Source organism: Marmota flaviventris, chromosome 17 (assembly GCF_047511675.1).
Source record: "Marmota flaviventris isolate mMarFla1 chromosome 17, mMarFla1.hap1, whole genome shotgun sequence".
NCBI lineage: Eukaryota > Metazoa > Chordata > Mammalia > Rodentia > Sciuridae > Marmota > Marmota flaviventris.
The window spans coordinates 78,033,831-78,059,939 of NC_092514.1; the positions used below are offsets into that span (position 1 = coordinate 78,033,831).

General features: G+C 62.7%; 1 protein-coding gene across 1 annotated transcript in view; it reads left to right on the forward strand.

Annotated features, from left to right (window-relative positions):
- Positions 1–26,109, forward strand: part of Tbcd (tubulin folding cofactor D) — a 107,103-nt gene that overhangs the window by 74,957 nt on the left and 6,037 nt on the right. Inside the window, exons 17-33 of the mRNA XM_027922186.2 lie at positions 2,656–2,741; positions 8,243–8,323; positions 9,483–9,556; positions 10,546–10,663; positions 12,184–12,244; positions 13,237–13,259; positions 14,385–14,416; positions 16,505–16,567; positions 17,107–17,183; positions 18,174–18,255; positions 18,559–18,677; positions 19,767–19,858; positions 20,420–20,560; positions 22,692–22,775; positions 23,217–23,375; positions 23,441–23,579; positions 24,807–24,928. Of these exons, the coding sequence (XP_027777987.2) occupies positions 2,656–2,741; positions 8,243–8,323; positions 9,483–9,556; positions 10,546–10,663; positions 12,184–12,244; positions 13,237–13,259; positions 14,385–14,416; positions 16,505–16,567; positions 17,107–17,183; positions 18,174–18,255; positions 18,559–18,677; positions 19,767–19,858; positions 20,420–20,560; positions 22,692–22,775; positions 23,217–23,375; positions 23,441–23,579; positions 24,807–24,928 (1,553 nt within the window). The remainder of the gene's footprint in view (positions 1–2,655; positions 2,742–8,242; positions 8,324–9,482; positions 9,557–10,545; positions 10,664–12,183; positions 12,245–13,236; positions 13,260–14,384; positions 14,417–16,504; positions 16,568–17,106; positions 17,184–18,173; positions 18,256–18,558; positions 18,678–19,766; positions 19,859–20,419; positions 20,561–22,691; positions 22,776–23,216; positions 23,376–23,440; positions 23,580–24,806; positions 24,929–26,109) is intronic.

Here is a 26,109-nt window from a genome sequence, read left to right on the forward strand (position 1 = left end):
GCATCTCAGGAAGAAGCAGGAGGCGAGGGCGGCCCCAGAGGTGGGGCACTGGCACCAGCCTGTGGTGATACGTGGCCCTGGATGGCGGAGACTTAGTTAAGCTGGCATTGCTGAGAGAGGTGGCCTGCCGAGGTCTCCGTCCCTCCCTGGGCAGTCAGTAGCACTGCCTTAGCTGGCAGCAGCGAGGAGTGGCTCTTCCTTCTGACCTCCTCTGGGCCTCCTGCCATGGTCAGCACTTGAAGGCGTGGCTGGTCTGCCTCTTGGCCCTCTCGTGACCCTCAGTGGTGCTGATGTCTCTCCCTAGAGGTGGCGCCCTAGCCCAGTGGGGCCCAGACCTGAGTGACCACAGGGCCACTGAGTTTGCGGTGCTCTGGGCTGGGGCCAAATCATAGGGTCCCTTGCCAGAGCCCCGCATGGGAGCTCCCCCCGGGAGCTGCGCCTTGCAGCTGGTCACTCTGCCCTCACCTGTGCTGTCCGGCCTTCTCTGGTTCTGCAGGCTGAGGCAGAAGGGAGGGGCCTAGGCCCAGCACCTGCTCCAGTGCCCTGGCTGCGAGCTGACCCCTGGCTGCAGAGGATCGAGGGTTCTGCACGGGTGTCCTGAGCCATGTAGGGAGATGCTTGTTGCCCTGGGGTGGTGTTGCCTGCCGTACTCTGCAGGCCTTGGGCTGGGAGTGGGGCTGCAGCTGGACGGCAGGGTCAGAGGTGTGATGGGCAGCATGGGGTGGACGTGGAGGTTTAGGGTGCTCCTGGAGCTGTGGGAAACTCCTGGGCCAGGCGTGCAGCGAGTCCAGACCAGACGCCGACAGTCCTGGGAGATGGCGAAGCCATGCATCTCAGAGGCTGCGTCCCTCATGTTGAGGGGACATTTGGGTGTGGCTGAGACCTTGCTAAGTGGCAAGGCGGCTAATGTGGGGACACTGAGAGCTGGAGCAGCCAGCTTAGTCCCTGGCGTGGAGTGAGGCCGTGGGAATGGGAGGGTGCCGAGTGGACGAGAGAAGCGGGCTCCGTGGCATTTGGACTTCCCCCTAGGGTGGACCCCTGAGGGGGGAGACCTCTGCCCCTCTGCCCTGGGGTCCTGGGCAGGTTGTGCTGAGCAGGCTCTGCGCCGTGGTACATGCTCCTAGTCAGGGCCCCGTGCTACGGCTCACCACACGCAGCCCCTGCTGCCCCACGCCGGCGAGGAAGCCCGGAGAGGGGACCTGCCTGGTAGGACAGGGACTCTGTCCCCTAGCCGGCCCTGTCCCCATCACATGATGTGCTCTTGGTAGGACCTGGCCCTGGACCATTGTGGACACTACCCTGGGCGCTGCCAGTGGCCCTGCTGTCTTCTGCAGAGTGAGCTGTAGGCCTCCCCTGGGCAGTGGCCTTCTCTCGCTCTCCGTGGTGTTGGCCCGTGGAGCATGTGCTGTGGCCAGACCAGCGGCCTGGGTGATGAGGAGGCCCTGGTGATGGCACCAGCCTTGGGCGGAGTTTGCCGAGCTCAGGTTGCCGGTCTGCCTGCTCCCCAGGGAGGCTGGCTGGGCTGTTGTTCAAGCCTGTTTGCCCAGTTCTCAGAGACGTGGGCTTTGAGGACCAGGTGCCGGGCAGCAGTGATGGTGTGGAAGGTAGTGCAGGGTCTTGACGGTGGCCGTGTGGAGGAGCAGCTGTTCCTGTGGGCCAGATGCCCTCCCTGTCCCTGGGACTGCGGATGGCCGATGTCTGGTGTCCTTGCCCTGTGGCCTCCCTGGAGCCTGAGAAGCAGGGCACTGCTGTAGGGGGTTTCCATAGTGATAAACAGCCCGTATTCATGGCGACTCACACCTCAGATCGCATGCCTCAGTGTCCAGTGCCTGGCGCTGGCTGCAGGTGCGTCCCTGTGGCATGTGTCCTGAGGAGCTTGGATGCAGGTGGCGCTCAGTGACCCTCTGTCTCCCTAAAGTGTGGAGCAGGTGGCTGGGGTGTGGATCCTTGACGCCTGCTGTCTTAGGCTAGGCTTGCCTTGAGCTCCTCTGTGGCGGGTCAAGACCCCTGTTGGGCAGGACCTGCTGGCCATGAGAAGGGAGCCTTGTCGTGCCGGCACGTGCTCGGAGGCCTCCCTGCCGCTCTCTGAGGTCAGCGGTGCCAGGCTGTCTACGTTCGGTCGAGGCTTCATCATTTGTGTTGTTTCCAGACATTGGAACGTTTCCCCAGAGAGGTCACCTGCATCAGAGGTGACCTGCAGACTGCGGGGCCGTGCCAGAGGGCGCAGGGCGTGGGGAGGTGCCACCTCCCCCTCTGGCCTCAGGGCTCACGCTGCCTTCCTTGCTGCTGGGGTGGTCCAGGTGGTGGCTCCCTGGTCACCGTCCTACCATCGGAGGCCATGTGAGGTTGGGCTCTGGTCTGGGTGCAGAGCCAGGAGCACCTGCCTCGCCATGGGTGCCACCGTGCTGGCCGGGGTGGGGTGGGTCAGTCGTACCAGCATTGTGGAGACTTGGCGTCTTTCTAAGGGAAAGGCTTTCGGTAGGATTCAGAGTTGAATGTCGGCGCTGCTTGGAGGCCAGCCTGGGTGGTGGTCAGGTGGCTGCAGTGGGCAGGTGGGCAGTGTGGATGTGGTCCCACCTGGAGGTCATGGTTTCCCCAGAGAGCAGCATCAGAGGTGACCTGAGAACTGTTCTTCTTCCCGCTCACTCTCCGTAGGGCACTTTTCCTCATGGGATCGATATTGTGACCACGGCCGACTACTTTGCAGTTGGGAACAGAGCAAATTGCTTCCTGGTCATAAGGTGAGTCCTGAAGGCCCATCCCAGAAGAGCAGCTTTCTGTGGTGTGGACGTGAAATCGGGGGCTCTGCTGCCCATTCCTGTCCTGGGAGGGTCTGGGAGGGGGTGGGGGGAGTCATGGGTGGCTCTAGAGCAACTGCACCCCTTCACGAGGTTGCAGGTGCCAGCTGACCCTGGGCCTCTGGGCCCCCTGGCCCCTGTGATGGTAGCCCCTGTGTCCTGCAGCTGGTTGTTTCTGTCTCAGTAATCTCTCCAGATTGTTGGTCAGATGAGTGGGAAGGTGGCCCTGGAGAGTCCTGGTCAAGGAACGTGCGGTGCACAGAACCTGTGTGACCCGAGTTGGTTAGCCGGGCCGTCTGCGTCCGTGCATCTGACCTGTCACTCCCACCTGTGCACGGAGGCCTTGTCCCCTCCTGTTGGTCAGCCAGGCCGTTACTGACGTGAAGAACAGTGTGATCTTGTGAAGCAGTTTGTTTCCTGAAGTTAGGAGAAACGTGAGAGAGGTGGACCCTGACAGCCCTGCTATCCCACGCACAGAGTGTTGATTTGCAGCCCTGTAGATCTGCAGCGGTGACTGCTGGCCTCAGCCTTTGCAGGGGCATCTGGGCCGAGCACTCTCCATCTCTCCAGTGCTAGCATGTCCTGTTTCCCTTCTGGTCACTTCTTGGACATGGAGTGGCTGCCCACTGTCCCCTGATTTTCTTGGGTCGAGGAACAGACACTTAAATCCAGCCTGGGCACATGCTACTTGTCACTCAGGTTTCCACGTCAAACCTAGAAGTGACGGGTGCTTTGCCACGTGCATTCTGGGAAAACGACCTGGGTCCCGCGTGCCTCCTCGAGCAGTTTTCACCTGGTGATACCTGGACCTGGTTGCTGGACCAGAGCCTCTGTGAGGACACACCCAGGAGCAGGCTCCACCCATACCCAGGCACCTGGGGCGCTTGACCAGGATGCCCTCCCCAGCCAGGTCCCGCTGTCAGCCTGAACTGGGGCGAGGGCGGCAGGTGGGCACTCAGCTCACGCAGGGTGTCCACCAGGAAGCAGAGCAGGGGGCCTGCACCCCACGGGGAGGTCAGAGCTGCGTTCTGGGGCTGGGCCTAGAGGGGCCCACTGGGGCAGGGAGCATGGTTGGGGTGCGGGGAGGTGCAGGGCAAGAGGTGAGAGATGGTGCCTGTGGATGCTGGGGAAGGCGGGCACTCAGCTCTGGCCGCAATGATGCAGGACCTGGTGGCTACATTCTCAGGTCTTCTACTACCTGGGACAGAATTGGAGCTAACCGAAGACCCTAGGAGGGGCAGATGAGGTTCTGCGAATGCATTGCAGTGTCCTTGTCCTCCCGTCAGCACTCGTGACACAACTGAGGTGTGCACTCTGACCTGTGCACAGAGAGACATTCGTCCTCTCCTGTTAGCACTGGTGACACATCTCAGGTGTGCATGCTCAGTTTGTGCACTGTGATGTGTTTTTTTTTTTTTGACAAAAAGTAATCTTTAGGGGCTGGGACTGTGGCTCAGTGGTAGAGCACTCGCCTGGCAAGGGCGGGACCCGGGTTCGATCCTCAGCACCACATAAAAGTAAAGGCATTGTATTGTGTCCATCTACACCTAAAAAGTAAAAAAATAAATATATTTTTTTAAAAGTAATCTTTAATGGAAGGAGAAAGTGAGAATCCACAATTTCAACATGTATCGTATTTTCCAAAGAAGCAGTGTGTTTATTTGTATGTTTAAACAGTACATGTTTTAGTATTTAAAATCTGTTCTGGTCATCTGTACTTGACAGAATGCACTTTGACTCGTCATACACAGATGGAATGTAACTTCTCCTCCTTCCAGTTGTACGTGACGTAGAATCCACCAGTCGTGTCGTTATATGCCCACGTAGGGTAATGGTGTCTGAGTCATTCTGCTATCCTTCCTACCCCTCTGTGCTATGTTCTGGTGGGGGAAAATCTGTCACCGCAGGCCAGGCGTTAAGGCCCCTGTCCCCTGCCCCCAGCAGGCAGCCCTGCCCTGTTTCGTCACGCAGGGGAGCAGCCGCAGAGCTCTGCACAAGTGGCAGCTCGTCTCTGCACTTGCCTGGCCTCTGCTCAGTCCCTCAGTGCAGTCCACATGGTGGTGCTGGCAGGTGCTCTGCCCCTTTCTTTTGAGGCATGTTCCCTTGGGAGGACACGTGTGGTCTGTGTGTGTACTTACTGCCAAGGGACACCTGGTCTGGGGCTGTTGCAGGTGAGGCTGCAGCCGGGCTTCCTGGTGCCCGCCTGTCTGGACGTCGGGTCCACTTGTCTGGGATAAGTGTCTGGGAGCAGGGTCTGGACCGGCCTTCACTGTGTGCACTGTGCCGTGTTCTGGCAGTGGTGGCTGAGGGTGTGGGGCCACCTCCTAGCACCTGTGTGGCTAGCCTTTAGTGTGGCCACGCTGGGGATGAGTGGGAGCAGCCCCGGACTTGTTTTCCCAGTGACTTCTCCTTGCAGGCTTATTCAGCCGTCGCTTGTCTGTGCACTCACTGGGTGAGCTGCTCTCTCCAGTCTGTGGTGTCTTTTCAGTGTCCTGCACACTTCAGTGTCCTAGCCCTTTAAAAAAACAAAAGCCTTGTGTTGGTAGTTGCCTCAGCACACGTAGTTTCGTCCCGTGAGACTGCAGTGCCACATGTGCACAGGAGTGGAGGGTGGGCGAGGGAGGAGGCTGCGCACTGCTGCTTCCTGGGGTGGCCTGCCTGCAGCACCGGGCCGGGCCGTGTGCATCTGCCTTCTCGGCCTTGGCCGCCTACTCCGGCTTCTCCGTCCTGAGCTCACAGGATCCAGTGGCTCGTCACTGAGCCATGGTCCTCCTCCGCCAGGGTTGAGGGACTTGGGTGAGCACAGCTGGGTGTCCGAGTGCTGCTGCTCTTCTGCAGCCAAGTCATGGCCTGCTCTGGGGTGACCTCCTGCTCTTGGGAGTCTCCTCGACTTCCACATCTGCAGCCTTGGACAGCGTCAGATCTCGTCCTGGTCGGTTTTCAGTCGCCTGCCTTCTAGTTTCTCATGGATCAAGGTGGCCTCCAAGTGGACTGTCTCCTAGCTCACTAATGTCACCTGTGCCTCTTCCATACCTGCCATGGCCACTCACCCTTGCTCCTCGCTAGCCCCATACTGATCAGACCGGACTCACCACTTCCGCATCCCTCTGAGGCCAAATGTGCCTGTTCTGCTTGCCTCTCCACCGAGCTGACCGCAGCCTTATCCTGGACGTCTGCAGCAGCCTTCTGCCTGCTCCCCTGCAGGCCTGACCCTTCTGCTTGGCCCTCCTTCACCACCTGCTGCCTGCTGCGTCCCCCTGCTACACCTGCCTGGACCCACTGCTTCCTTTTCCCACTCGTCTCCCGTCCCATCCTCCACACCTGCGTCCTCACCTCCTGCTCTGTCCGCGGTGTCCTCACCTCCTCCTGTGTGTGTCCCTGCCCCTCCTTCGGCATTCTGCAACACTTTCCTTGGCTCCCCTGGACTCGGGTGGCCATGGTCAGAGGACTCCCTGGCTCTGGTGCTGGGACTAGAACCAGGCCATCTGGTTCCACCTTCTCCCTCTGACGGGTGATGGTCATTGGCCTGTCTCTCTGGAATGTGTGTGGACCCAGGTGCTGTCTGCCCTGCCCTGCGTGCCTGTGGCCTCTTGGAGCACCCTGGGGACAGTTCGCGGGATTGTCCACAGGTTCCCCTGGGGTCCTGTTGGGTTCCTGTGTGTTCTGGGAAGGTTGTGAGCGGAGGCAGCTTGGGCTCTGTTGGGCGCTGGCAGGCCCTAACCTGACCAGATCTGGTCCCTGTCTGCGCGAGCTGGACCAGGTGTGGCTCTGCGGGCCCGGGTTGTGTCTTGTCCTTTGGTCGTATGCATTGTGCAGTGGCTGCCTGGTGGGGACCACGTCTGAAATCACTGCTGAGTGGAGCTGCCTGCCAGGGGCTGTTGGTGCCGCAGAGTTCCCTGCCTGCTGGACCCTGGATGGCACCGAGATGGCTTCCGTTGACTGCCCTGTTGGCCCTCGGGTCTCCCCTTGCCGGCATGTGTCCTTTTCTGTTTCCCGTGCGTCTCTGGCAGTGCCACCTGCGGGGTCTTTCTGGTCTGCTGTGTGTCTCAGCTGGTTTTGGTGTGCTTTTCCTAGCAGCAGTTTTTCTTGGAGGTTCTGTTTGCGTCAGTTTTTCCTTTGTCTTTCTCCTCTTGCTTCTCCTCCTCCAGGCCTGGGGTGCTGCACCGCTGAGCTATGTCCTCCTTAGACTTTTAATCACTTACCTTGAGACAGGACCTCAGCTTCCTGCCTCAGCCTCCTGGGTCGCTGGTGCGCCACTGCGCCGGCCTTTCACCTTCCTCCTGTGTGGCTCTGGGGTCTGAGAAGTGATTGAAGGGCCTGCCCCACTTGAGGTTGTTCTGCAGTTGCCCCGTGTTGTTGCCGAGCGGTGCAGCTTCATGTTGTTCTCTTCCGTTGGTTGCTCTCTTGGTGATGCTGGGGCTGGAGCCGGGGCTCGAGCACGCCAGGCAAGCGCCCTACCGCCAAGCCGCACCCGGCCTGGAGCTCTTGTGAGGACACAATGTGTGTGCAGGGCGCAGATCAGCGCGTGTGCGCGCTGTGCTCACCAGGGACTTGCACCTGTGCGGCAGCAGCGCATCCTGCCAGCCCAGACTCTGCCGCGGGGTCAGCCACACCTGTGTGGAATGTGCTAGAAGTGCAGTCAGAAGGAGCATGATGGTTAGTGTGCAGGTTCTTCTGCTTAGCACAGTGGCCAGGTCTGTGCATGGCCAGGGTCCTGCGGTGCCGTGACTGCCCTTGGTGAGGAGGAGGTGGTGCCGTGACTTGAAGTTTCGGCACTGTTCCGTGCAGCTCTCAACGCTGACCTGGGGTTCCTTCCCAGCAGGACCATCTGCAGGTCTGTTCTCTGCGGACTCTTGGGGTCTCTCCGTCGTTGGAGGGTCCCTATCTGGTGGGTGGGGGCTGCCTCTGCTCCCCACCTTCTCTGCCTTGTTGGCCTCCCTGGGGAGGGACGTTCCTGTGCAGGTGGAGGCCAGCTCCTTACTCGGTCTCGCTTCCTCTTTGTCTCTGACACAGCCCTCTATCTCCTCTCACCTGCCCGTGGCTCGCCCTTTGCCCTTCCCGACACACTCAGCAGCTTTCCTGAAGGGTGACTGACAGGCATGGCCTGCCGCACACTGCAGCCCGGGAGGCCCGTGTCACGTGGCGTGCTGTGGGCAGACTGCAGTCACAGGACTCGCGGTGCCGGCCCCTTCCTGCCTCAGCTCTCAGGGTCCTGTGTCCTGTCGAAGCTCCTGCTGCCTGCTGACGGGCCGCGCTGCCCGGGGCGGCTTCAGTCCTCGTGGCCCTTGTGGTCCTGCGCGGTCTGTGGATGGATGCTCTTCTTTCTCGGCGGCTGCTGGGCAGGGGCTGCTGGGCTCTGGAAGCCGGTGCCGGTCTGCATCCCCGTGAGCCGTGGGTGGGGCTCAGGCTCCTGACCCTGCTCCCCCTCCTCTTGCCTCTTTCAGCGTGTTTATTGCTGGCTTCCCCGAGTACACACGGCCGATGATAGACCACCTGGTTGCCATGAAGATCTGCCACTGGGACGGGTACGTTCCGGCCTGTCGCTGTGAGAGCGTGGGTGGAGCGTGGGTGGAGCGTGGGTGCCTTGAGCCCCTGCTGTCACAGATGTCCTGATTTAAAGCAGGCTGGGAAGGGGTGCAGACTGCTGTCCCCATGCCTGGTGCAGGGTCACTGCTGTGTCCTGGGGAGCTGCTTCCTGTGGCTGCTGAGCAGCCTCATCTCCTGCACCCCACGTGCTCTGCCTCTCTGGGCGGCCCCTGCTGCTCTCGGGAAAGCCCAGCAGGTGCGGGCGGCTGTTCTGCAGTCACAGTAGCTGCCGTGGTCTTAGGTGAGCACCAGTGCTGCGGCCACCAGCTTGGCCTTCTCGGGGGAGATGCAGACCTGGGCCTGAAACAGCACTGCCCAGGTCGTGAGCGGCTTCTTCAGGGGTCAGTTGGCAGCCCCATTTCAGGATGGGCCAGTCTTCAGCCCCTCCAGGGACCTCAGATTCTTCACTGCTGCCTGCTGCTGGTGGACACAGTCATGCTGTGTGGCTCTGCCCGGCCTGGGTAGGCTCCACAGTGGGGCACCTTGGTCCAGCATGAGGTCTCTGTTGACCGTCCCTCCCCCTCGGGCTCTGATGTGAGAGCCTGTAGCCGGGTGGCAGGGATTCCAGCGTCCCTGCTCGCTGTGGGGTGGAGCCGGGGTTGATTCTCCAGGCGCAGGCGTGCAGCAGCGCGAGCGTGTGGGACCAGAGTCCTGGTGGAGCCACTGAGACATTGTTCCTTGTTTCCAGCTTTGGTGCTCACTGTTGGTCCTGCTGGGGGGTCTACTCGTGAGACACCCACACTCCTGCTATTCTTTGTCACCCTGGGTCATGATGCCCCTCATTTTTGGAGTGTGCTTGGACGCCTAGCCTCTGGGCACAGGCCGGTGGCTGTGTGAAGGGCAGAGGATGGGAGCTTAGTCCCTGTCCTACATACCTGCTGTTGTTGGTGCCACCCTTCCAGTGTGAGAGACCGCGGGAGAAGCACGGCTGGGCGGGGCTGTGGGCTGTAGGGTGTCTCTGTAGCAGGTGCAGCCCCTGCCCCGTGGGCCTGCCGGAGTCTGGGCTCTCCCAGACCTGGGGCACTCCCACCCCTGGGCTGCCGCGGGTGGTGGGTGCAGGCACCTCTTGTGATGGGACGTTTCTCCCTCCCTGCCCAGGGACGTCAGAGAGCTGTCGGCAAAGGCGCTGCGCAACCTGGCCCAGCTAGCGCCCGAGTACAGTGCCGCTCAGGGTGCGTGTGCTCCGGCCGTCGGAAGACCCCGTCCTGAGCCTCCCTTGCAGAGAGATGTCTGGAGAACGTGGGCTTGATGGGGCAGGAGAGCGGGGACGGCAGCTGGGCGTGTCTGCCGGGAGCTGTGGCTGGGCCCGCTGAATTGGGCTCCCTGTGGGGTCGGGCCTGGCCCTGGGAGCTGGAGCTGCCCAGCCGGAGGCCCTGGGAGGCACGTTGGCAGCACTTCCTGGGCAGAGTTCCTGGGGTTTTCCCGCTCCCCCGGCACTTGTCCCGGTGACTGTGTTGGAAGTCAGGGTGGCACTCGACCGGGAGCTACCTATTTCACAAGGGCTGAGCGCGGCAGGTCCTGAAGGTCGGTGCTCGGTGGCTCCTCAGGGACATGCGGTGTCACGATCTGGTAGTTACACCTGGGTGTCAGAGTTCAGTGTGGGCCTGCCCATCCCCACCCCCACCCTGAACAAGCAGGGGCTCAGCCCTTCTCCCATGGGGTGCACTGGCCTCCAGCAAAGCCAGCTGCTCCCAGCGCCAGCTGAGTGCCATGGGCCTCTTCTCTGATCCTGATGCTGTTGCAGGCTGGTGACGTCCCAGTGGTACACATGGGGTCACTGAGCTAAGGTGGGGCAACTCGCGGGTGTGGTCAGGGTACGAGCAGAGCTGCCTGGTGCCCTCCGAGCCCCTAGGCCTCGCCCGCTAGCCCCGCTGGCCCCGCCGGCCCCTGGCAACCCTGCGGTGTCCTGGCCAGCCGGGAGCGGACAGGGAGCTCTGCAGCAGGGCCTACCTGTCCTGCTCCTTCCTTCCCCTCCTCCCATGTCACCTGCTGTGCTGTGGGTGGGACGCATGTGCCAAGGCCCCCTCGTGAGCCCGGGAGGGTCCCCTGCCTAGAGGTTGCACCTACTGCGTGGCCTGTGCTGTCCTGTCACATAGCTGCCATGGGAGGGACTCGAGGGGACGGTCCTCCTCTGACGAGCTGTCTGCTGCCCGTCCCCCAGTGCTCCCGGCCCTGTTGTCGATGGCGCTGAGCTCAGATCTGCACACGCGGCACGGAGCCATTCTCGCCTGCGCGGAGGTCACCTATGCCCTGTTCAAGCTGGCGGTGCAGAGGGACAGGTAGGATGCCACCCGTGTGTGCCGTGGTCGCGGTGGCCTGGGTAGGGAGCAGCACTTTGGCTTTCCTTGGGACAGTTGAGGTCATCAGATTCCCACGTTCTGTTCTGGGAGCTGTCAGTGGTTGGGACCACCCACCCTCCTGACCAGGGCTTAGCAGCCACCAGGGTCCTGGAGCCAGCCAGGTGGGTGATGGGGATATTCACCTCTCCAAGGAGCATTGCTCAGCTCCTGCACTTTGTTTTTCCTGTGGGTACTGCAGGTTAAACCCAGGGGGTGGCTGACCACTCAACCACACCCACAGCCTCTTTTTAATTTTTTTTTTTAAGTCTATTTTTCAGTTGTCAATAGACCTGGATTTAATTTATTTATATGTGGTGCTGAGAATCAAACCCAGAGCCTCACACGTGCTAGGCAAGCGCTCTACCATTGAGCCCCAACCCCAGCCGCCCTTTTTTATTTTGAGGTAGAGCTTCACTAAGTTCCTGAGGCTGGCCTTGCACTTGGGATCCTCCTGCCTCAGCCTCCCGAGGTGCAGGGATTCCAGGTGTGCACCACAGTGCCTGGCCCATGTTCATTTTCTTATTTGTTTCACTTTTAGTGATCCCTTTTAATAATCTGGTTCTCGAGAATATGCTCTGAAAGCTCTCCTGGTCACATTTGTGGGAATGACAGAAGTGGGAAAAGTAGGGAGGTGAGGGGCGCGCGGACATGAGCCCCGGGAGTTGCTCTTCTCAGAAGCGAAGCCTGGGCGCACGCGATGCCTGTCTCTGACCTGGCTCGCGCTCTGCTTGGAGAAAGCTGCCTGCAGCCGCTTCACGTGGATGAGACGATTCCTTGGCAGGCCGGGAGTGGATGCAGACGTGGACCCCGCTCCTGTCCCACTGGCCTGGAGGGAGCTGTGGATATCTGCTCGAGGGCATGGGCTCCCGGCCCTGGGGTCTGAGTGCTGAGGTGGCAGCGGGTGTGGGAAGAGGCACAGGGCAAAGCCAGGTTGCTGCTGCCTGGAGGGCACAGGGCACAGGCCACCTGTAGCAGCACGTTGTGGCCACACAGGTGGGGCGTAGTCCCAGCAAAGCACATGGGTGTTCACTGGGGCCAGCCGGTGCCCAGTGCAGAGCCTGGGGGAGGTGGGTGCCTGTGCAGGCCCCGCTGTGTGCACCCACAGGCACCCTCACACGTGGGGCCCAGGGAGCCCTGTTGGAGTCCCTGTTCCCAGAAGCCAGCAAGGGACAGCCTTGCCGCCGGCCCTCCTGAGGCCACAGGGCTGCCTGTGAGCTCTTCTCAGCTCTACCCGGCCTCCTGCTTCTAGGGTGGTCATGTGGCGGTGGCGCCTGGCTCTCAGCATGCTCTTTCTGTCCTAACGCAGGACACAATGTCCTCGGCTAACTGTACCTTAGAGAGCGAGGGGAGCCTGCCATGCCCTCTGCTTGGTCTGACAGGAGGGCTGCTGGGGCCTGAGCAGGGGCGCCGGCTCTCGGCTGGGTCCTTGTGGCCTCAGCACTGCGTTTGACCTTTTGCAGGCCCGTCACAGACTATCTGGAGGAGAACGTGGTGCAAGGCCTGAGGCAGATTCACCAGCAGGTTTGTGTGGCCCCCAAGTGTGCCCTTGGCTGAGCCTGTGCCGTGGGGGTGCGGGTGGGTGACCGTGGTGGACTCTCTTCCTCTGGGAAGGGATGTGGGTGCCAGGACCCTGCTTGTGTGGCCGGAGGTTTTCAGGGGTTGTGTGGCACACTTAGGTGGGTAGAACTGGGCCAGGTGGGGCCACCTGTAGCCCAGAGACCTTGGTTTCCACCTGTGCGTTTCAGACAGCTGAAACTGAACCCAGGGTTTTGGCCACATGTTTTTCTGGGGAGCAGTGTGTTTCTCTGGGCAAAGCAAGAGCTGCAGACCTGGTGCTTCCAGACTGCACGCTGCTCCCAAGGGCCGGAGTCGTGGGCCGTTTCTGTCCCATGTGGCGTTTTCTGCACTTGTGGAACAGGGGCCTTGGGTTCCGGATCCTTCCTGTTTGTGCCCCTGGCTGGCGTTTCTCACCTAAGGGAAGCCTGGCACGCATGTCCCGCGTTGGTCACCCCAGAACTGGCCCAGCACGGTGGCTGAGGAACAGTTCCTGTGGCCTCTGAGCCGGTTCTGTGTCCTGTGGATCGTAAGTCCTCACAGGACTTCCAGTTTTTGCGAGGATTCGGGCTTTTGGAGAGCCGAGTGGAGCTCCTTCCACATTGGGACCCCGGGTCAGGTTTGGCCAAGGGTGACCGGTGTTCCGAAGTCTCTCAGGCTTCTTGGCAGAGGAGCGGCAGAGTCCCATGGGCATGAGTTCCTTCCTGAGCGGCTCCCAGGGGGCGTCAGTTCTCACCCGAGACAGGACACCGCTGCCTGGCTCTCTCGATGGGTGGCCTTCCTCTTGGGCCTTCAGTTTTCCTCCTGTGACAGCCCCCAAAGAGCAGCGTGGGGCCGGCAGCCAGCAAGGTGGGCCCTGAGCTGGCGCCCGCCCTGCCGGCTCTGCACCGTGAGGCCCTGGTGTCGCTGGTCACCGCACAGTGCTGCTTCTGAGAACTGACTTCCCTCTCTCTCTGCAGCTCTGGGAGCGGCAGCTGTACAGGTGAGCTCACGTGGCGCCTCTGCACTCTGGGCACTTCCTGGTCCCAGGGAGGTGGGGGGGGGGCTCCTGGCTGCAGAGGCCAGCAGCTGGCCGGCACCTTTCCTGAGTCCCTGGGCTCTGGCCTTCTGATCTCGTTCAGATGGGCTCGTGTGCTGCCCTGGGTTCCCCCTGGCTGCCAAGAGCCTCTGCTGTGTGCCTGCGCTGTGGCTTCAGCCCTCTCCAGGCGGGGCTTGTCTCGGGGTGCCTGGGTGGCTACCAGGAGTGGCCTTGCTGGGCCATGGGCTTGGGTGTGCCTCCAGGACTCACGCAGCTTTCTGCAGAGGCCACCCGCACCCAGAGACTTAGGTGCTGAGCCCACGCTCTCCGCCCCTCTGTTCAGGCCGTGGTTTCTGTCCCTGTCTCCTTGAGCTGTCGGCTCGGGTCGTGTTCTGGACCTGAGCTGGGGGCAGGCACAGCGCCTGGCCGCTGATGCCCCTCGGGTGGGTGGTGAGCACCGTGCTGCTCTCCTGTGCTCTGCAGGCTGGGCCTCCCCTCCTGCCTTCAGGGAGTGGAAAGGGAGGTTGTGGGTGCCCACCCTCCAGGGACCCAGGTCCTCCCACGTTCCACCCTGGGAGCCCTCACAGCCGGCTCCTGTCATGTCTCACAGTTCTCTCTGCTTCCAGCCTTTCTTCCTGGTGAGGTCTTGGAAGGCCCTGTCGGCCCTGCCTGGTCCTGCCTGCCCCAGCCCTGCCAGGTCCTGGGCCTGGGCACACTGCAGTCCCAGTGCTGCTCTTCCTGGGGTGCTGGGGACAGAACTCCAGCGCACCCCTTCTCTGAGCTACGTGACAGTGTTAGGCATGCTTGTGACCGAGAGTCGACGGTGCTCGGCCTGCCCTGTGTGGCCATGTGACGTGGTGGCCCAGGAAGGACCGAGTGTCCAGTGGAAGCTCAGTCAGAACACCCCGGCCCTGAGGGGAGGCCATGGAAGATGGTCTTGGCCTTTTCATTTCCTTCCTGTCGGGGGCCTTCCTCAGTACCGTGCTGACTGGTCAGCGTCTGAGTGTGCTGAGCGCCTGAGTCGGTGGCACCTGGTGAGGGCCCTGGGTGTGCGGGAAGGGCCTAACTGAGTGTTCTCTTGACTTCCAGGGGTCTGGGAGGAGAGCTCATGAGGCAAGCAGGTAGGTGTGAGGGCGGAGGCTGCAGCCCTTGGCCGTGCAGGGGACATGTTCATGGCCTTCCCCTCGCTCCTTGGGCAGCAGCATCCCACTAGGCCTTCGGTGGCCCAGGTGCTGGGTGGTCCCAGGCTCTTGCTGGCTGGCACGTTGGTGACAGGTGCTGCCCAGCTCCCCTGAGCTGCCCCCGGGCGCAGCTTGCTCCTAGCTTGAGTGGTGGCGGCCAGTGGTGGTAGCCAGGGGGAGGACGTGGGGAGCTGAGGGCTGATCTCAGGTTTGTAGCCGGCATTCTTTTCTTTGGTGCAGCATTCCTTTAAATGTGGCTGTAGAGCAGAGGGCGAGTTTTAGACCAGTTTGCATGTCTGCAGGGAGCTCATAGAACACAGTACAGGACCATCTGTTTCCTGAAGCCCAGGTGCTTACTGGCTGACCTGGGCATGCTCCTGGTACTGATCCCCAGTGCCCTGTCCATCCTGGTCACCGAGGTGTGTGGGGAGCCACCGGGTGGGGCTGGTGAGCAGGTGCAGGTGTCCCAGATGTGGCCCATGTTGGATTGCGGCTCTCAGCATTGGATGGGTCTGAACCCTCAGCGCCATCTTTAAGCTGCCTGCAGGCCTGGACGGTGGCCCAGGGTCGGCTATGGCTGCCCTGGCCAAGAGGTTGCCCCCTGTAGCCTATGGTGGCCCCTCAGAGGCTATACGGAAGGATTTGTGCTCTGCAGGCAGAAGGTGGGCTGATCCCCTACACAGGCTGCGTTCCCAGGCAGGGCTGCTGTTGGTCCTGGGCATCATCTGGTGGGCAGTGGCAGGTTGTGCTTGCAGTCCGGTTGTAGGAGGGGACGGACATGGTGCTGTTGGCTGAATAGCTAAGGTCCCAGGAGCAGTTTGAAAAGCGGTGCCTTCATCGGGCACAGTGACCCACGCCATGCCTTGTGCTGACTGCTGCTGCCCATGGGAGCTTCTGGCTTCTTGGTCTCTGAGTGAAATCACACTTGGAGGGTCTGTGGGGTGATGTGCATGTTCACTGCCCTGCGCCGAGTGCAGGGTGGAGAACCAGTCGCACCCAGGTGCCTCATACCAAAATCCCCCCGGGGAGGCCGAGGGGAGCTGGTGTGGAGCAGAGTAAGGGGGCTGGCTCAGCGACCCCTTACGGCCCGGCCTGCCCTGGGGAGCCGTGAGGGCATAGACCAAAACCCATTTTGGGGTGGGAGGAGCTCAGGAGGTGGCAGGAGAGAAGACCAGCGAGACATAGCTTCCTGAAACCAGAGTCTGTGTTCTGAGCTGCTTCTGTCCAGGTGAGGCGGCTCTGCCTGCCAGTCAGTGCAGTTGGGCAGTGAGCTGTTTTGTCCTTGGCACAGACATGTTTTAGGTGGAGAGTTGAGTAGCAACCCCATACTGTGTCCATCCAGCACCTCAGCGGTTTCCCACGGGTCACTGCCCAGCCTGGTGTGAGTGAGCTGGACCTGCTCTGCTCCTGCAGCCATGCCACAGTGCTCAGGTGTCGGTCCTTGAGGTGGTGCCTCACCTTTGGCTCTTGAAAACAGGCGTCCTGGCATGGCACTCCATTTGTGCTCCTGGTCTCGACCTCGCTGTGTCTCTGCAGAGACACAGTGGGGGTGCTCACCCCCACTCCCCGCGCCCCTGGTGCTCACCACCCGCCCTGCGTGCCCACGTGTTCTCCCTTGCCTCTCTGCTGGGGAGCGTGCACCCCCACAGGAGCACTTCTTCTGTCTTGGAGATGGTTCTCGCTCAGGAGTGTCAGGTGCCTGGCACTGCTCCAGTCCCTGCTGATGGCCTTACCCACTTGAGTCCTCTGAACTGTGTGTCCACCCTAGGTTGTGCCCTGGGGGCCCGTGTTGGGGTGCAGAATAGCTGCCTCCTGCTTGGGGAGCGCGCTGGTGCGGCTGGGTTCCCAGCGCACACATCCCTCCCCTGGGAACCCCGAGCTTGTGTGCCCAGCCACCCAGCTGCAGAGGTCACTGTGGCCTCCTGGGGGCTGCCCAGCGGGTGGGGAGCTCTGTGCACTAAGTGACCAGGTAGAGGACAGTCAGGCTGGGGGGTTGGGCAGGTGACGCAGCTCTGTGCTCCTTTCTAGTGTGTGTTTTGGTGGAGAAGCTGTCGCTTTCCAGAATGCCCTTCAGAGGTGACTCCGTGGTCGGTGAGTGCATTTCTTCCCAACGGGAGGCATGAGAACGTTTTCTCCTGTGGCTGCTTCAGGTCGCCGTGAGGAGGGGCTGGGACAGATGTCAAAGGGCCGCAGTGGGGAGGTTCTGATTCTGGAGTCCCTGTCTCGAACTCGTGCCACCTCTGCCACCCCCATAGACTGGGGGCCGCCGCCAGGTGCCTCCTGGGGCTCCTGGCCTGGCCCTGGCTGGCAGGCCTGGCAGTCCTGGTTTCCGCTGTTTTTCTGGCTGAATAGAAAAGCGTTTGTTGCCCCAGCTCCCTGGGTGTAGCTGGGCTGAGTGCTTAGGTTTGTGTGGGTGGCGGTTCCTTGAGGAAGAGACACAAGGCACCTGCAGCCTCGCTGGCAAGGGCAGGGTTCCCAGGTAGAGTCCCCTGTTCTACAGCCTTGGGCGGGGGCCTCTGCAGCCTGCAGGTCACTGCAGGCGGCTTGGGCTCCTCCCAGACCCTACCTCCCAAGGACTTGGCTCGTGGGTGCTGCTGCTCACAGGTCATCGGTGTCTGTGGCCTCAACAGGTGGCTGGCAGTGGCTGATCGATGACACCCTGAGAAGTCTTCACCTCGTTTCCAGCCAGGCCAGACAGCAGATCAAGGTACGCTGGCCAGGCCCGTCGCTCTGCGGGGAAGGCAGCGCGAGTCATTGCCTGGAGGTGTTCTGGTGTGAGGGGGACGCACCTGTCGCCAGGCTTGGGGTTCCAGTGCTCTCTGTGTCACTTACGACAAGACATGGAATGTGGCTGTTAGCTACCAGAACGTCATCTTTTTCTTGGTGTTTCTGTCCCTGCTGATGACACTTGCCTTCAAAAATTGTCCTGAGCCTGACAGTAACTGCTCGGGTGGATCCTGCCTTCTGGTGGGCTGTGTCGTTCGGGTGTGGAGACTGCTTAGGGTGCCCGTGTGCAGACCAGGAGGCTGGTGCAGACCTGCCAGAGGGTTTTGTGCAGAGTATCTGCGTCCCAGCCGTGTCCTAGGGCTGGGCCGTGGGTGTGTGGCTGGCGAGCTCTTGTTACTGAGGATGGGAGTGGGCTGTGTCGCTGTCCCTTGTGACCTGCAGCCTCCCCGTGTCCAACATTGCTAGCAGGATGCACCTGTTTTCTCTTGTTCCTTAAATGACTGTCATTCTGCAGGGCCGAGCGGTCTTGCTGGTGGGGCTTGAGTGCTGCAGCTCACTGGGCCTCAGTGTTGTCTGACCTGGCCCACCCAGCAGCAGTCAGGTGCTGGTGGACTCTGGTGGGCGCCTGTGTTCTGGGTGGCTTGACTGACCTACATGGCAGCCCCTGATGGCCCTGGCGCTGGTTTCTGAGGGGCTTGTGCAGCACAGCTGTGTCCCCTTGCGCAGCACCCCTCCTGTTCTGACGTACTGCTCTGGCTCTCCTGGAAAGGAGTCCACGCCTGCGTCACTGCGGCTGGGAGGGAAGACGGCGGACTGGCTTGTGTGCAGGAAGCAGCTGCGTCTTCCACCAGCCGGAGAGTCACTGGCCATCGAGCAGCAGGCTGCAGCAGCCAGGGGCTCTGTGGGCTTTGCACAGCCCTGTGCCTGGACACTGGTGAGGGCTGCTCAGGTGGGGCCCTGTGTGTTCTAGGATGCCGCCGTCACAGCCCTGGCCGCGCTCTGCTGTGAGTACTACGTGAAGGAGCCAGGCGAGGCCTGTCCCGGAGCTCAGGGTAAGTGGCCGGATGCCCCGGCCGAGCTCTCTCCCCTCCCCCGCCGCCTGTCACCTCCCGTCCCTCGCGGAGCATCTCTGGGACGGTCCCTCAGCCCTGGGTGTGCTGCGGGCTCTGAAGGAACCCGTCCTTCCCACAGTGCATCTCTATTCCTGGCAAATAAAAACGGAGGGTCACGGCTCCTGGGCCGTGCTCACAGCCCTCCCGACGGCCTTCCTACCTGCCTCACGGGCCTCGGGCGCTCTCAAGCCTTGAGGCCACCTGTGGGGCGCCGTCCTCACGCTCAGCTCGTTCCTCCTGCAGAGGCGCTGATCCCGCAGTACCTGGCGGAGCTGCGCGGCCCCGAGGAGATGGCCCGCTGTGGCTTCTCCTCGGCCCTCGGCGCCCTCCCAGCCTTCCTCCTGAGAGGCCAGCTGCAGCAGGTGAGACCGCCAAGTAGGAGTGGGAGGGCGGCCATCGCGCAGGGCGTGCTGCCAGGGGCAGGCGCTGCGTGTGTGGTCCCTGCAGGATGGGCCTGGGGCCTGGGCCTTGTCTGTGCCCGGCCCCCTCTGGCCACGGCAGGGCTGGGTGGGGGCAGAAGCTGCCCTGCCTCTGGGAAGCGCAGGTGGCTCGTGGGTGCTCTGCTTCCTTTGGGGATCTCACCACACCTCAAGGTGGTGGCAGCCTGTGTGGGGTGCAGCCGCGCTCTGCCCTGTTAGGGTGCTGGGCTCGCTGGCACCCCGTCGAGCTCCCACGATCTCGAAGGCCGAGAGCCTCTTGTGCCTCCGTTACCCGCGTGAGCCTCAGGCAGAAAGGCCCAGGTGCATCCGATGCCTGCCCCTGGGGCTGTTGCCAGACCCTTGCCCCAGCCTCCGGTGCTGGCCATCCCCCTCAGTGTCCTCTTCCCTCGTGTGGTCACGTTGCCCCTCCCCACACCCTGCCTAGTCCTCTCCCTGGGAGGGTCCGAGCATGGCTGCAGGTTCCGCCTGCCCCAGCGGCCTCAGCCCGCGCAACTCGTGCACTTCCTCCCCAGGTGACACACCTGCTGGCTCCTGTGTCCCATCCCCACACCCCCCAAGGCCATGTGTCCGTGCCCACCTGCCGTGCTCCCTCCTGCGCGCTCTGGGGCCCAAGCTTCAGGCGGCCTCTCTGCCTGCAGGACAGGCCCTGTCACTGCCACATGGCTAGACCCTCATCCTGGGGTTCATCTGACCTAGAGACGGAAGCAGTTGTTAGGCTTGAATTGGCACCATGGTGGGTGAGGTTCAGCCGGCAGGAGCCAGCAGCTGCACCATCTCAGGCCCAGGCTGGAGCAGCAGAGACCGTGCCAGGCTGTGGAGGCCTTGTGGTTGCCAGGGTCAGGGCTTGGCAGCTGGGAGAGCTGGGGGCGCCCCCGCGTTCTTCCTCAGCTGAGCTGAGAGGGTCGAGTCTCCCAGCTGCGCGGGAGGCGGTCCTGCTGCAGCCACCCCTCCGCCGGCCGGCCGTTGGCCTTGGAGGCCATGCGTTGTGGCTGAGGCTTCTGTTGCCCTCAGGTGCTCACAGGCCTGATGGCAGTCACCCGCTCCTCTCCCAAGGATGTGAGCTTTGCCGAGGCCAGGAGGGACGCTCTGAAGGCCATTGCGAGGTGAGCCGCAGACCAGCAGCCAGGCGGACATGCTGGGGACCTCGGTCTGCTCAGGGCCTCACTCTGGCATTCTGAGTTCTTCCCCTGCCGAGCACATTTCCAGTTCTGGGGGCCAGGGACAGCTGCCGCGGTGATTGCTGGGCCATCCTGCGGTCAGCCTCCATCTGGGAGCTGGGGAGTGAGGCCCAGGCCAGTGTCTGTGACCAGATCGTGGTCCCTCTGGGCTGTGGGGCCGTTGCCCGGCATGTGCCGGGCCTGGGATCACCCCCAGCACAGAGCACCTGGGGAAGGCGGGGAGTGGGACTGCTCAAGGCCCACAGCTTGAGGCTGCGGTGCCTGCCTTCCCTCTGTCCTCCACAGCTGTGGACCCATGGCCCCTCCGATGCTGAGCCAGGGTGGACAGTGGGAGGACGGTGGTCCAGCCTCACGGCTGAGCACTGTGCTTCCCCTCACGGGGCTGAGGCCTCTCTGCGCTGTCTGCTCAGGAAGGCTCATCAGGCCGTTGTGACGGGAAGGACTGGGCCACAGCTCTTGTGGGCACATGGCTGGTCTTCATTTCAGAATTTGCCAGACCGTCGGTGTGAAAGCAGAGGGGCCCCCGGATGAAGCTGTGTGCAGAGAGAACGTCACCCAGGTGTACAGCACACTCCTGGACTGCATGAGCGACTACACCACGGACAGCCGGGGCGACGTGGGGTCCTGGTAAGGGGGGCCTGCCTTGTGGTCTCTTGCTGCTGAGAGAGCTTAGCCTCTACTTTGGGGGGTCTCCTGCTCCTGCTGACGTTCGTCTCCAGCCTGGCTCCTAGCTGGAGGTGCAGAAACAGGAGTGCCACCATCCTGTTGAGGAAGGACCCCATGTGGCCTCAGGAGGAGCCCTGTCCTTGGCTCCTGGCCGTGGCAGGACGTGGAGTTACAGGTGTCCCATCTGGGAGAAGCTCCCACAGGGCCTCGCTGACCGGAGAAACCCTCGGCCGTTCACGAACCTGCGCCCTCATCCTGCTGGCCCTGCCGTGTCCGTGGCTGTGTGAATCGGCTGAAGGGCGTCTGCTCTTGGTGAGCCGAGCGCTGTCTCGCCGCTGTGCTCGGAGCCAGTGAGCTGTGCTGGTCTGTTGGATGCCAGGCGCTGCAGCTGGCTGGGGTGCCAGCCTGGCACCGTGAGGGCCGTGGCCTTGTCTTCGGCCCGTTGCCGCCCCTGCTCACTGACAGGTGTCCCCTCGGCCACGTGGGTGCAGCTGGGAGCCTGACCCTGGTGTGCGTCGTGCTGCACCCTCGCGGCTCAGATCCTAGTTTGGGTCTCCCCCTTTCCTGCTGGTTTTGCCTGCCGCCTCGAGCACATCTCCCACCGGGTGACCTGCTGGGCACTGCCGTTGGGCCCTTCCCCCGCAGGGTTTTCGGAAGGGCCTTGCGTGAGCCCTCTTGGATGTGGGCAGGCCTCCACAGGATCTGGGTCCTCCCAGACGTGGGAGGCTGGCAAGGGACCTCTGGGTGTGGCTGCAGTGTGGCAGTTCCTGGGCAGCAGGGTAGATCGGCACTTTTGCAAATGTGGCGTGCCCTGGCAGTCTGACCCCTGAGCGGGACCTTGTCCTGTGAGGTGGGGTCTGCCCCTGCTGGCTCTCCTGCCAGGTGTGCTGCGGGGACCTGGCTGCATGCTGAGGCGTGGACTCTGCCGTCCCTAGTGGATGGCCCTGGCACAGACAAGGCAGCTTCCTGCACAGAGCTGGGCCCTTCTCTGAGGCCCCTCCAGGTCTTACTCTGGGTGACTGGGCTTCTCCCTGCAGTGTGAACCAGAAGAAGGGCCACTTCTACCTGGCCCCCCAGGATCAGACCCTGCTTCTTGAGAGTCTGCCCTGTTTGACAGCAGCTTTGAGGGCTGAGAAGAAGGGGGGTCTTGTGTTCTCTGGGGGCCGCTGTGGCTGCTTTCCAGCAAAGCAGAAGGGACGACGGCTTCCCCTTCCCTGGGCCTTCCCTGGCGGTTGTGGCGTGGCCTCCCCCAGAGGTGGCCTCCAGGGCCCACTCCTGCAGCCACACCTGCTGCTCTGGGCCTCTCACAGCTGCGAGCCCCTCCCTCCTTGTCCCCGTTGCGCACTGCTGCAGCGAGCGCCCCAGCCCTCCTCAGTGGTCTGTCTGTAACCCGCCTCCGCCTTCCTCGTTTTGGCGCCGTATTTTCAAGTGTTTCTCAGAGTTTTTAACTGAATCCTTAGGCCCAGAGCCACGTTGCCAGGGCTTTCTCCAGGCAGGCCACGTGGAGTGCGCGGGCTCCGTGACAAAGGCTCACTTGTGCCCTGGCTCCCAGGTGCAGCCTGGGATGCCCTGCGCGTCACCAGGTCCCTGCCTGGGCCCGTGGGCTGTGGGGCGCTGCCCAGCAGACAGGTCCTCCTGGCCTCACCTGGGCCTCGCAGCTCAGGGGTAGGGTGGGGTGGAGGAGGCACAAAGGTCGCCCTCCCAGTGTCCCCAGCACACCTCGCATCCCCCACACCTCCAGCAAACACGGGCCAACGGGAGCCACTCTGCTCAGGGGACGGGAGGTCCGACGTTGGGAAGGAGGGGCCGTGGCTCGGTCTGTCCAGAGGCAGGTCAGCAGGCTCGTGCCTGCCACAGGCCCTGCTGGGCGAGTCCTGTCTGTCCTCACATGCGAGAGGCAGACCCCATCTTGTGGTGCCCTGTGCCCCTGAAGCGGGTGTCGCGGGGCTGGCGGGCCTCGTGGTTTCCCTGTGTCTCAGGACCTTCCTTCCGGAAGAGCCTCGGGGGCTGCGAGAGGCCTGGTGGGTGCAGCTGGTGCAGCGGGGCTGGAGCCCAGTTGTGCCTCACCTTCCTGGGTCTCTGTGTCCTGCAGGGTCCGCGAGGCTGCCATGACCAGCCTGATGGAACTAACGCTTCTGCTAGCGCGAACTCAGCCTTCGCTGATTGACGCCCACGTGTGAGTGGCAGGGGGCCACTGGGGCCGCCCGTGGGGCAGGCACCCTCTCCTCAGATCCCATCTTGGTCCCTGTCCCGACCTCTGTAGCCTGTGGCTCTTGTCCAGGGCCACTTCTACCTGGTCCCCCCAGGATAGACCCTGCCTCTTGAGAGTCTGGCCTGCTTGACAGCAGCTTTGAGGGCTGAGGCAGGTGCCTCTGGCTTAGGGGCCCTGCAGTTGTTGCCCCCCCTGCCAGGACAGGCCCCGTCAACTCAGCCCCCTGGCCCGGGGATTCCTGGTGGGGGGCTGTGCTGCCCCCCATCCTGCCCTCTCCCCACCCTCCTCGCCCACGGCCCACCCTGTAGTCCCCTTTTGTTCCCTCTACCCAGTAGCTCCTGTGGCATTCAGGGCAGGGCGTGGTCTGTCCTGTGCGGCTGTGCTGACGGGGCCCTCGGTTGGCAGGTGCAAGCGCCTCATGTGCTGCGTGGCCCAGCAGGCCAGCGAGAAGATTGACCGGTTCCGCGCCCACGCCTGCAGCGTGTTCGTGACGCTCCTGCACTTCGACAGCCCTCCCGTGCCCCATGTGCCTCACAGACAGGAACTGGAAAGGCTGCTTCCCAGGTACTGGAGGGCGCGGGCCCCCGGGGCCCCTGTGAGCCTGGCCTCAAGGAGCTGCTCTCCTGCAGGTCCGACCTGGCCTCCGTGAACTGGAACGCGCCTTCCCAGGCCTTCCCCCACATCACCCAGCTGCTGGCGCTGCCCACCTACCGCTACCACGTCCTGCTGGGGCTGGCCGTGTCGGTGGGAGGCCTGACAGAGTCCACGGTGAGCGGCGGGAGACAGCTCCTCTGGGACCCGGGCCGGTGCTGCCTTCTCTGCTGTGGCTCTGGGGACTGTGTGCTCCGGAGCAGGCGACCAGCTCTGTGCTGAGCCTGGGGCTGGTGGCCTTGGCCACCAGGGCAGATTCCGGAGAACCGCCCCCACCTGGTGAAGGGGGAGTGGCGTCACGTGGAAGTGGCCAGGCTGTCACCACCTCTGGTGTAGCCCGGGGCCCGCTGTCATGTGGCTCTGCCACGGGCGCCCGGATGCCTTAGTGGCCTCTGGTGGCCTTGGCTGGCCTAGTGTGCTTCCGTAAAACGCAGGAGTGGTTTACAGCTTGGCGCTGGTGTGTAGCTGGGTGTCTTTCCCACGGGAGGGGTGGCTGGTCTCGACCCTCCCTGGGAAATGTGGCATGAGCCTGGTTCAGAGGGCGTGGGAGGGCCTCTGCCTGACCTGGCTGCCGCAGGCCCACCCCTCCCGCTCCTGACGTGCCCACACGCAGCCGCCACTCAAGGGGAGACCTTAAAACCAGTTGCAGAAACCTGTTCGCTGCAGGAGACCTCTTGTATGTCCCAGGGCCCGCATGGCCCTGTCACCACACTGTGGTCACACTTCAGACAGCCTGGCCGGCACCCCCAGGGTCCATACTCCCCAAGTTGGTCGGGGACACTGCGCTTGGCGGGTCACACACGCTGCTGCTCATCCTGTGGTGTGTTCCCCTCCTGGGCCCGGCTGATGCCTCGCCACCCTAGGGGTCGCGTCCCACACGCTGTCCACCTCCACCATGCCCCAAGGCTCGGCTGGCAGCCCGGGGCCTCCTCACTCACCTGCCTTCTCCGCGGCCTTGGAGCTGAGCTGCAAACAGGCCCTGCCCTCGCTGTCCTCTGCTCCACTCGGGGACAGTCCCCTTGGCCCTGGGGCTGCCTCTGGGACCTGTATCTGATCTGCACACGCGGTGACCTGGGCTCCCAGGGTCTGTGGCTGATCTGTGGACTCATGCCGCAGGTGCTGAAAGCCTTAGCACCTCAGGGTGGCCGAGCGGTGCTGTCCACAGGGCCTGTCCTGGACGTGTGACGTGGCCCACGCCCAAGGCCACCGTCAGCCTCTACAGGACCCTCACGTCTCTGGTGGAGTTGCCTCGATGGTTGGCAACGTCTGCACTCACTGCTGCACGGCCAGCCTGGGTGGCAGGTGGACCTGGCCGTGCTGCCTGACACCCTCTCCGTCTTGCAGGTCAGATATTCCACGCAGAGCCTCTTGGAGCACATGAAGGGGATTCAGAATGATCCGGAGGCTTTGGGGAGCTTCAGTAAAACCCTCCTGCAGGTCTTCGAGAATAACCTCCTGAATGACCGGTGAGTGGCGCCCTGTCCACCCTGCTTCCACAGGGCCGGGGCCTCCTGGGCCCATCTGGTCTCCAAGCCCTAACCCCACAGTTTGGGCAGGGAAATGACCATTTTTGTGTGCACTGAAGTAAAGGTAACTTAAGCAAGTGCGGGGTGACATGGAACAGGCCCAGGGTGCTCCCGTGACAGCTCCCTACCATGGGGAGTCCCGGCAGGGCTTCTTCCTGCAAGCAGCTGGTCCTAGCTTTCCGGCAGTGGCCTTTGCATAGGCAGGGGGAGGCCCCGTACCCCTTGACCTGAGGGTGGAAATGCTCTGTGGCTGGGGAAGCCTCCAGGCCTCGCCCGCAGATTCAGCAGTTGGCCTCCCTGCCTCCTGTTTGTGGACGGCCCTGTAGAGGTGCAAGGTGCAAGAGGCAACCAGCCTGTGGCTGCAGAGCCCCCTCCGGTTTCTCTGCCCGGCTGCCCGTCTGCCCCAGAGTCCGCCGGCACAGAAGCTGAGCTTGTGCTTTGTGATTTGTTGGAATGGAACCAGGAGGGCCTGCCTTCTTTGGTCAGGGTAGTTACCGAGGGGCTCCCGCTCCTTGATTCTAGGCTTCCATGGGCATCGTGGCTGGCTTGAAGATAGCCCCTGCGAGCACACAGGGACGGGGTGTCTTGCGGCCCCCTCCTGGGCAGAAGCAGTGTAGGGCTGGTTGTGTGTGGTGCGTGCTGCCGGCGGTGTTCCAGGGCGGTGTGCAGCGTCCTGGGCCTGTGAGGCCCTGTTGCTCCCTGCCCCGCGGGACCTGGACCTGGGCAGCACTCCCACCACTCTCCAGGGACCTGGCGGGCAGCTGCCAGCACAGGTGCGGTCAGCCTGCGTGGGAAGCCTGCGTCTGTCTGGTGTTCTCTTTGCTGTGGCTTCTTGAGAGTCCTCTGGTTGCAGAAGCCTCCAGCTCCTTCTGTCATCTCAGCCTCGGGCCAGCACCTGAGGCCTGCTCCCAGGTCCCAGACTGGTGTTCCCTTCCAGAAGCTTCTGCGGAGGGGTCACGTTTGCCTGTGGTCCATTTTGAGTCAGTTTTGCACCTGGGCAGTGTGTGGACGGTGCTCGTCTTGCCCTAGATGTCTGGTTGCCCGCCCGCTCTGCTGTGTCGCTCTGCCCCTGGCTGGGACCCCAGCCTGGGACCCTTCTGGCTGGAGCCAGGCGCCTCGGT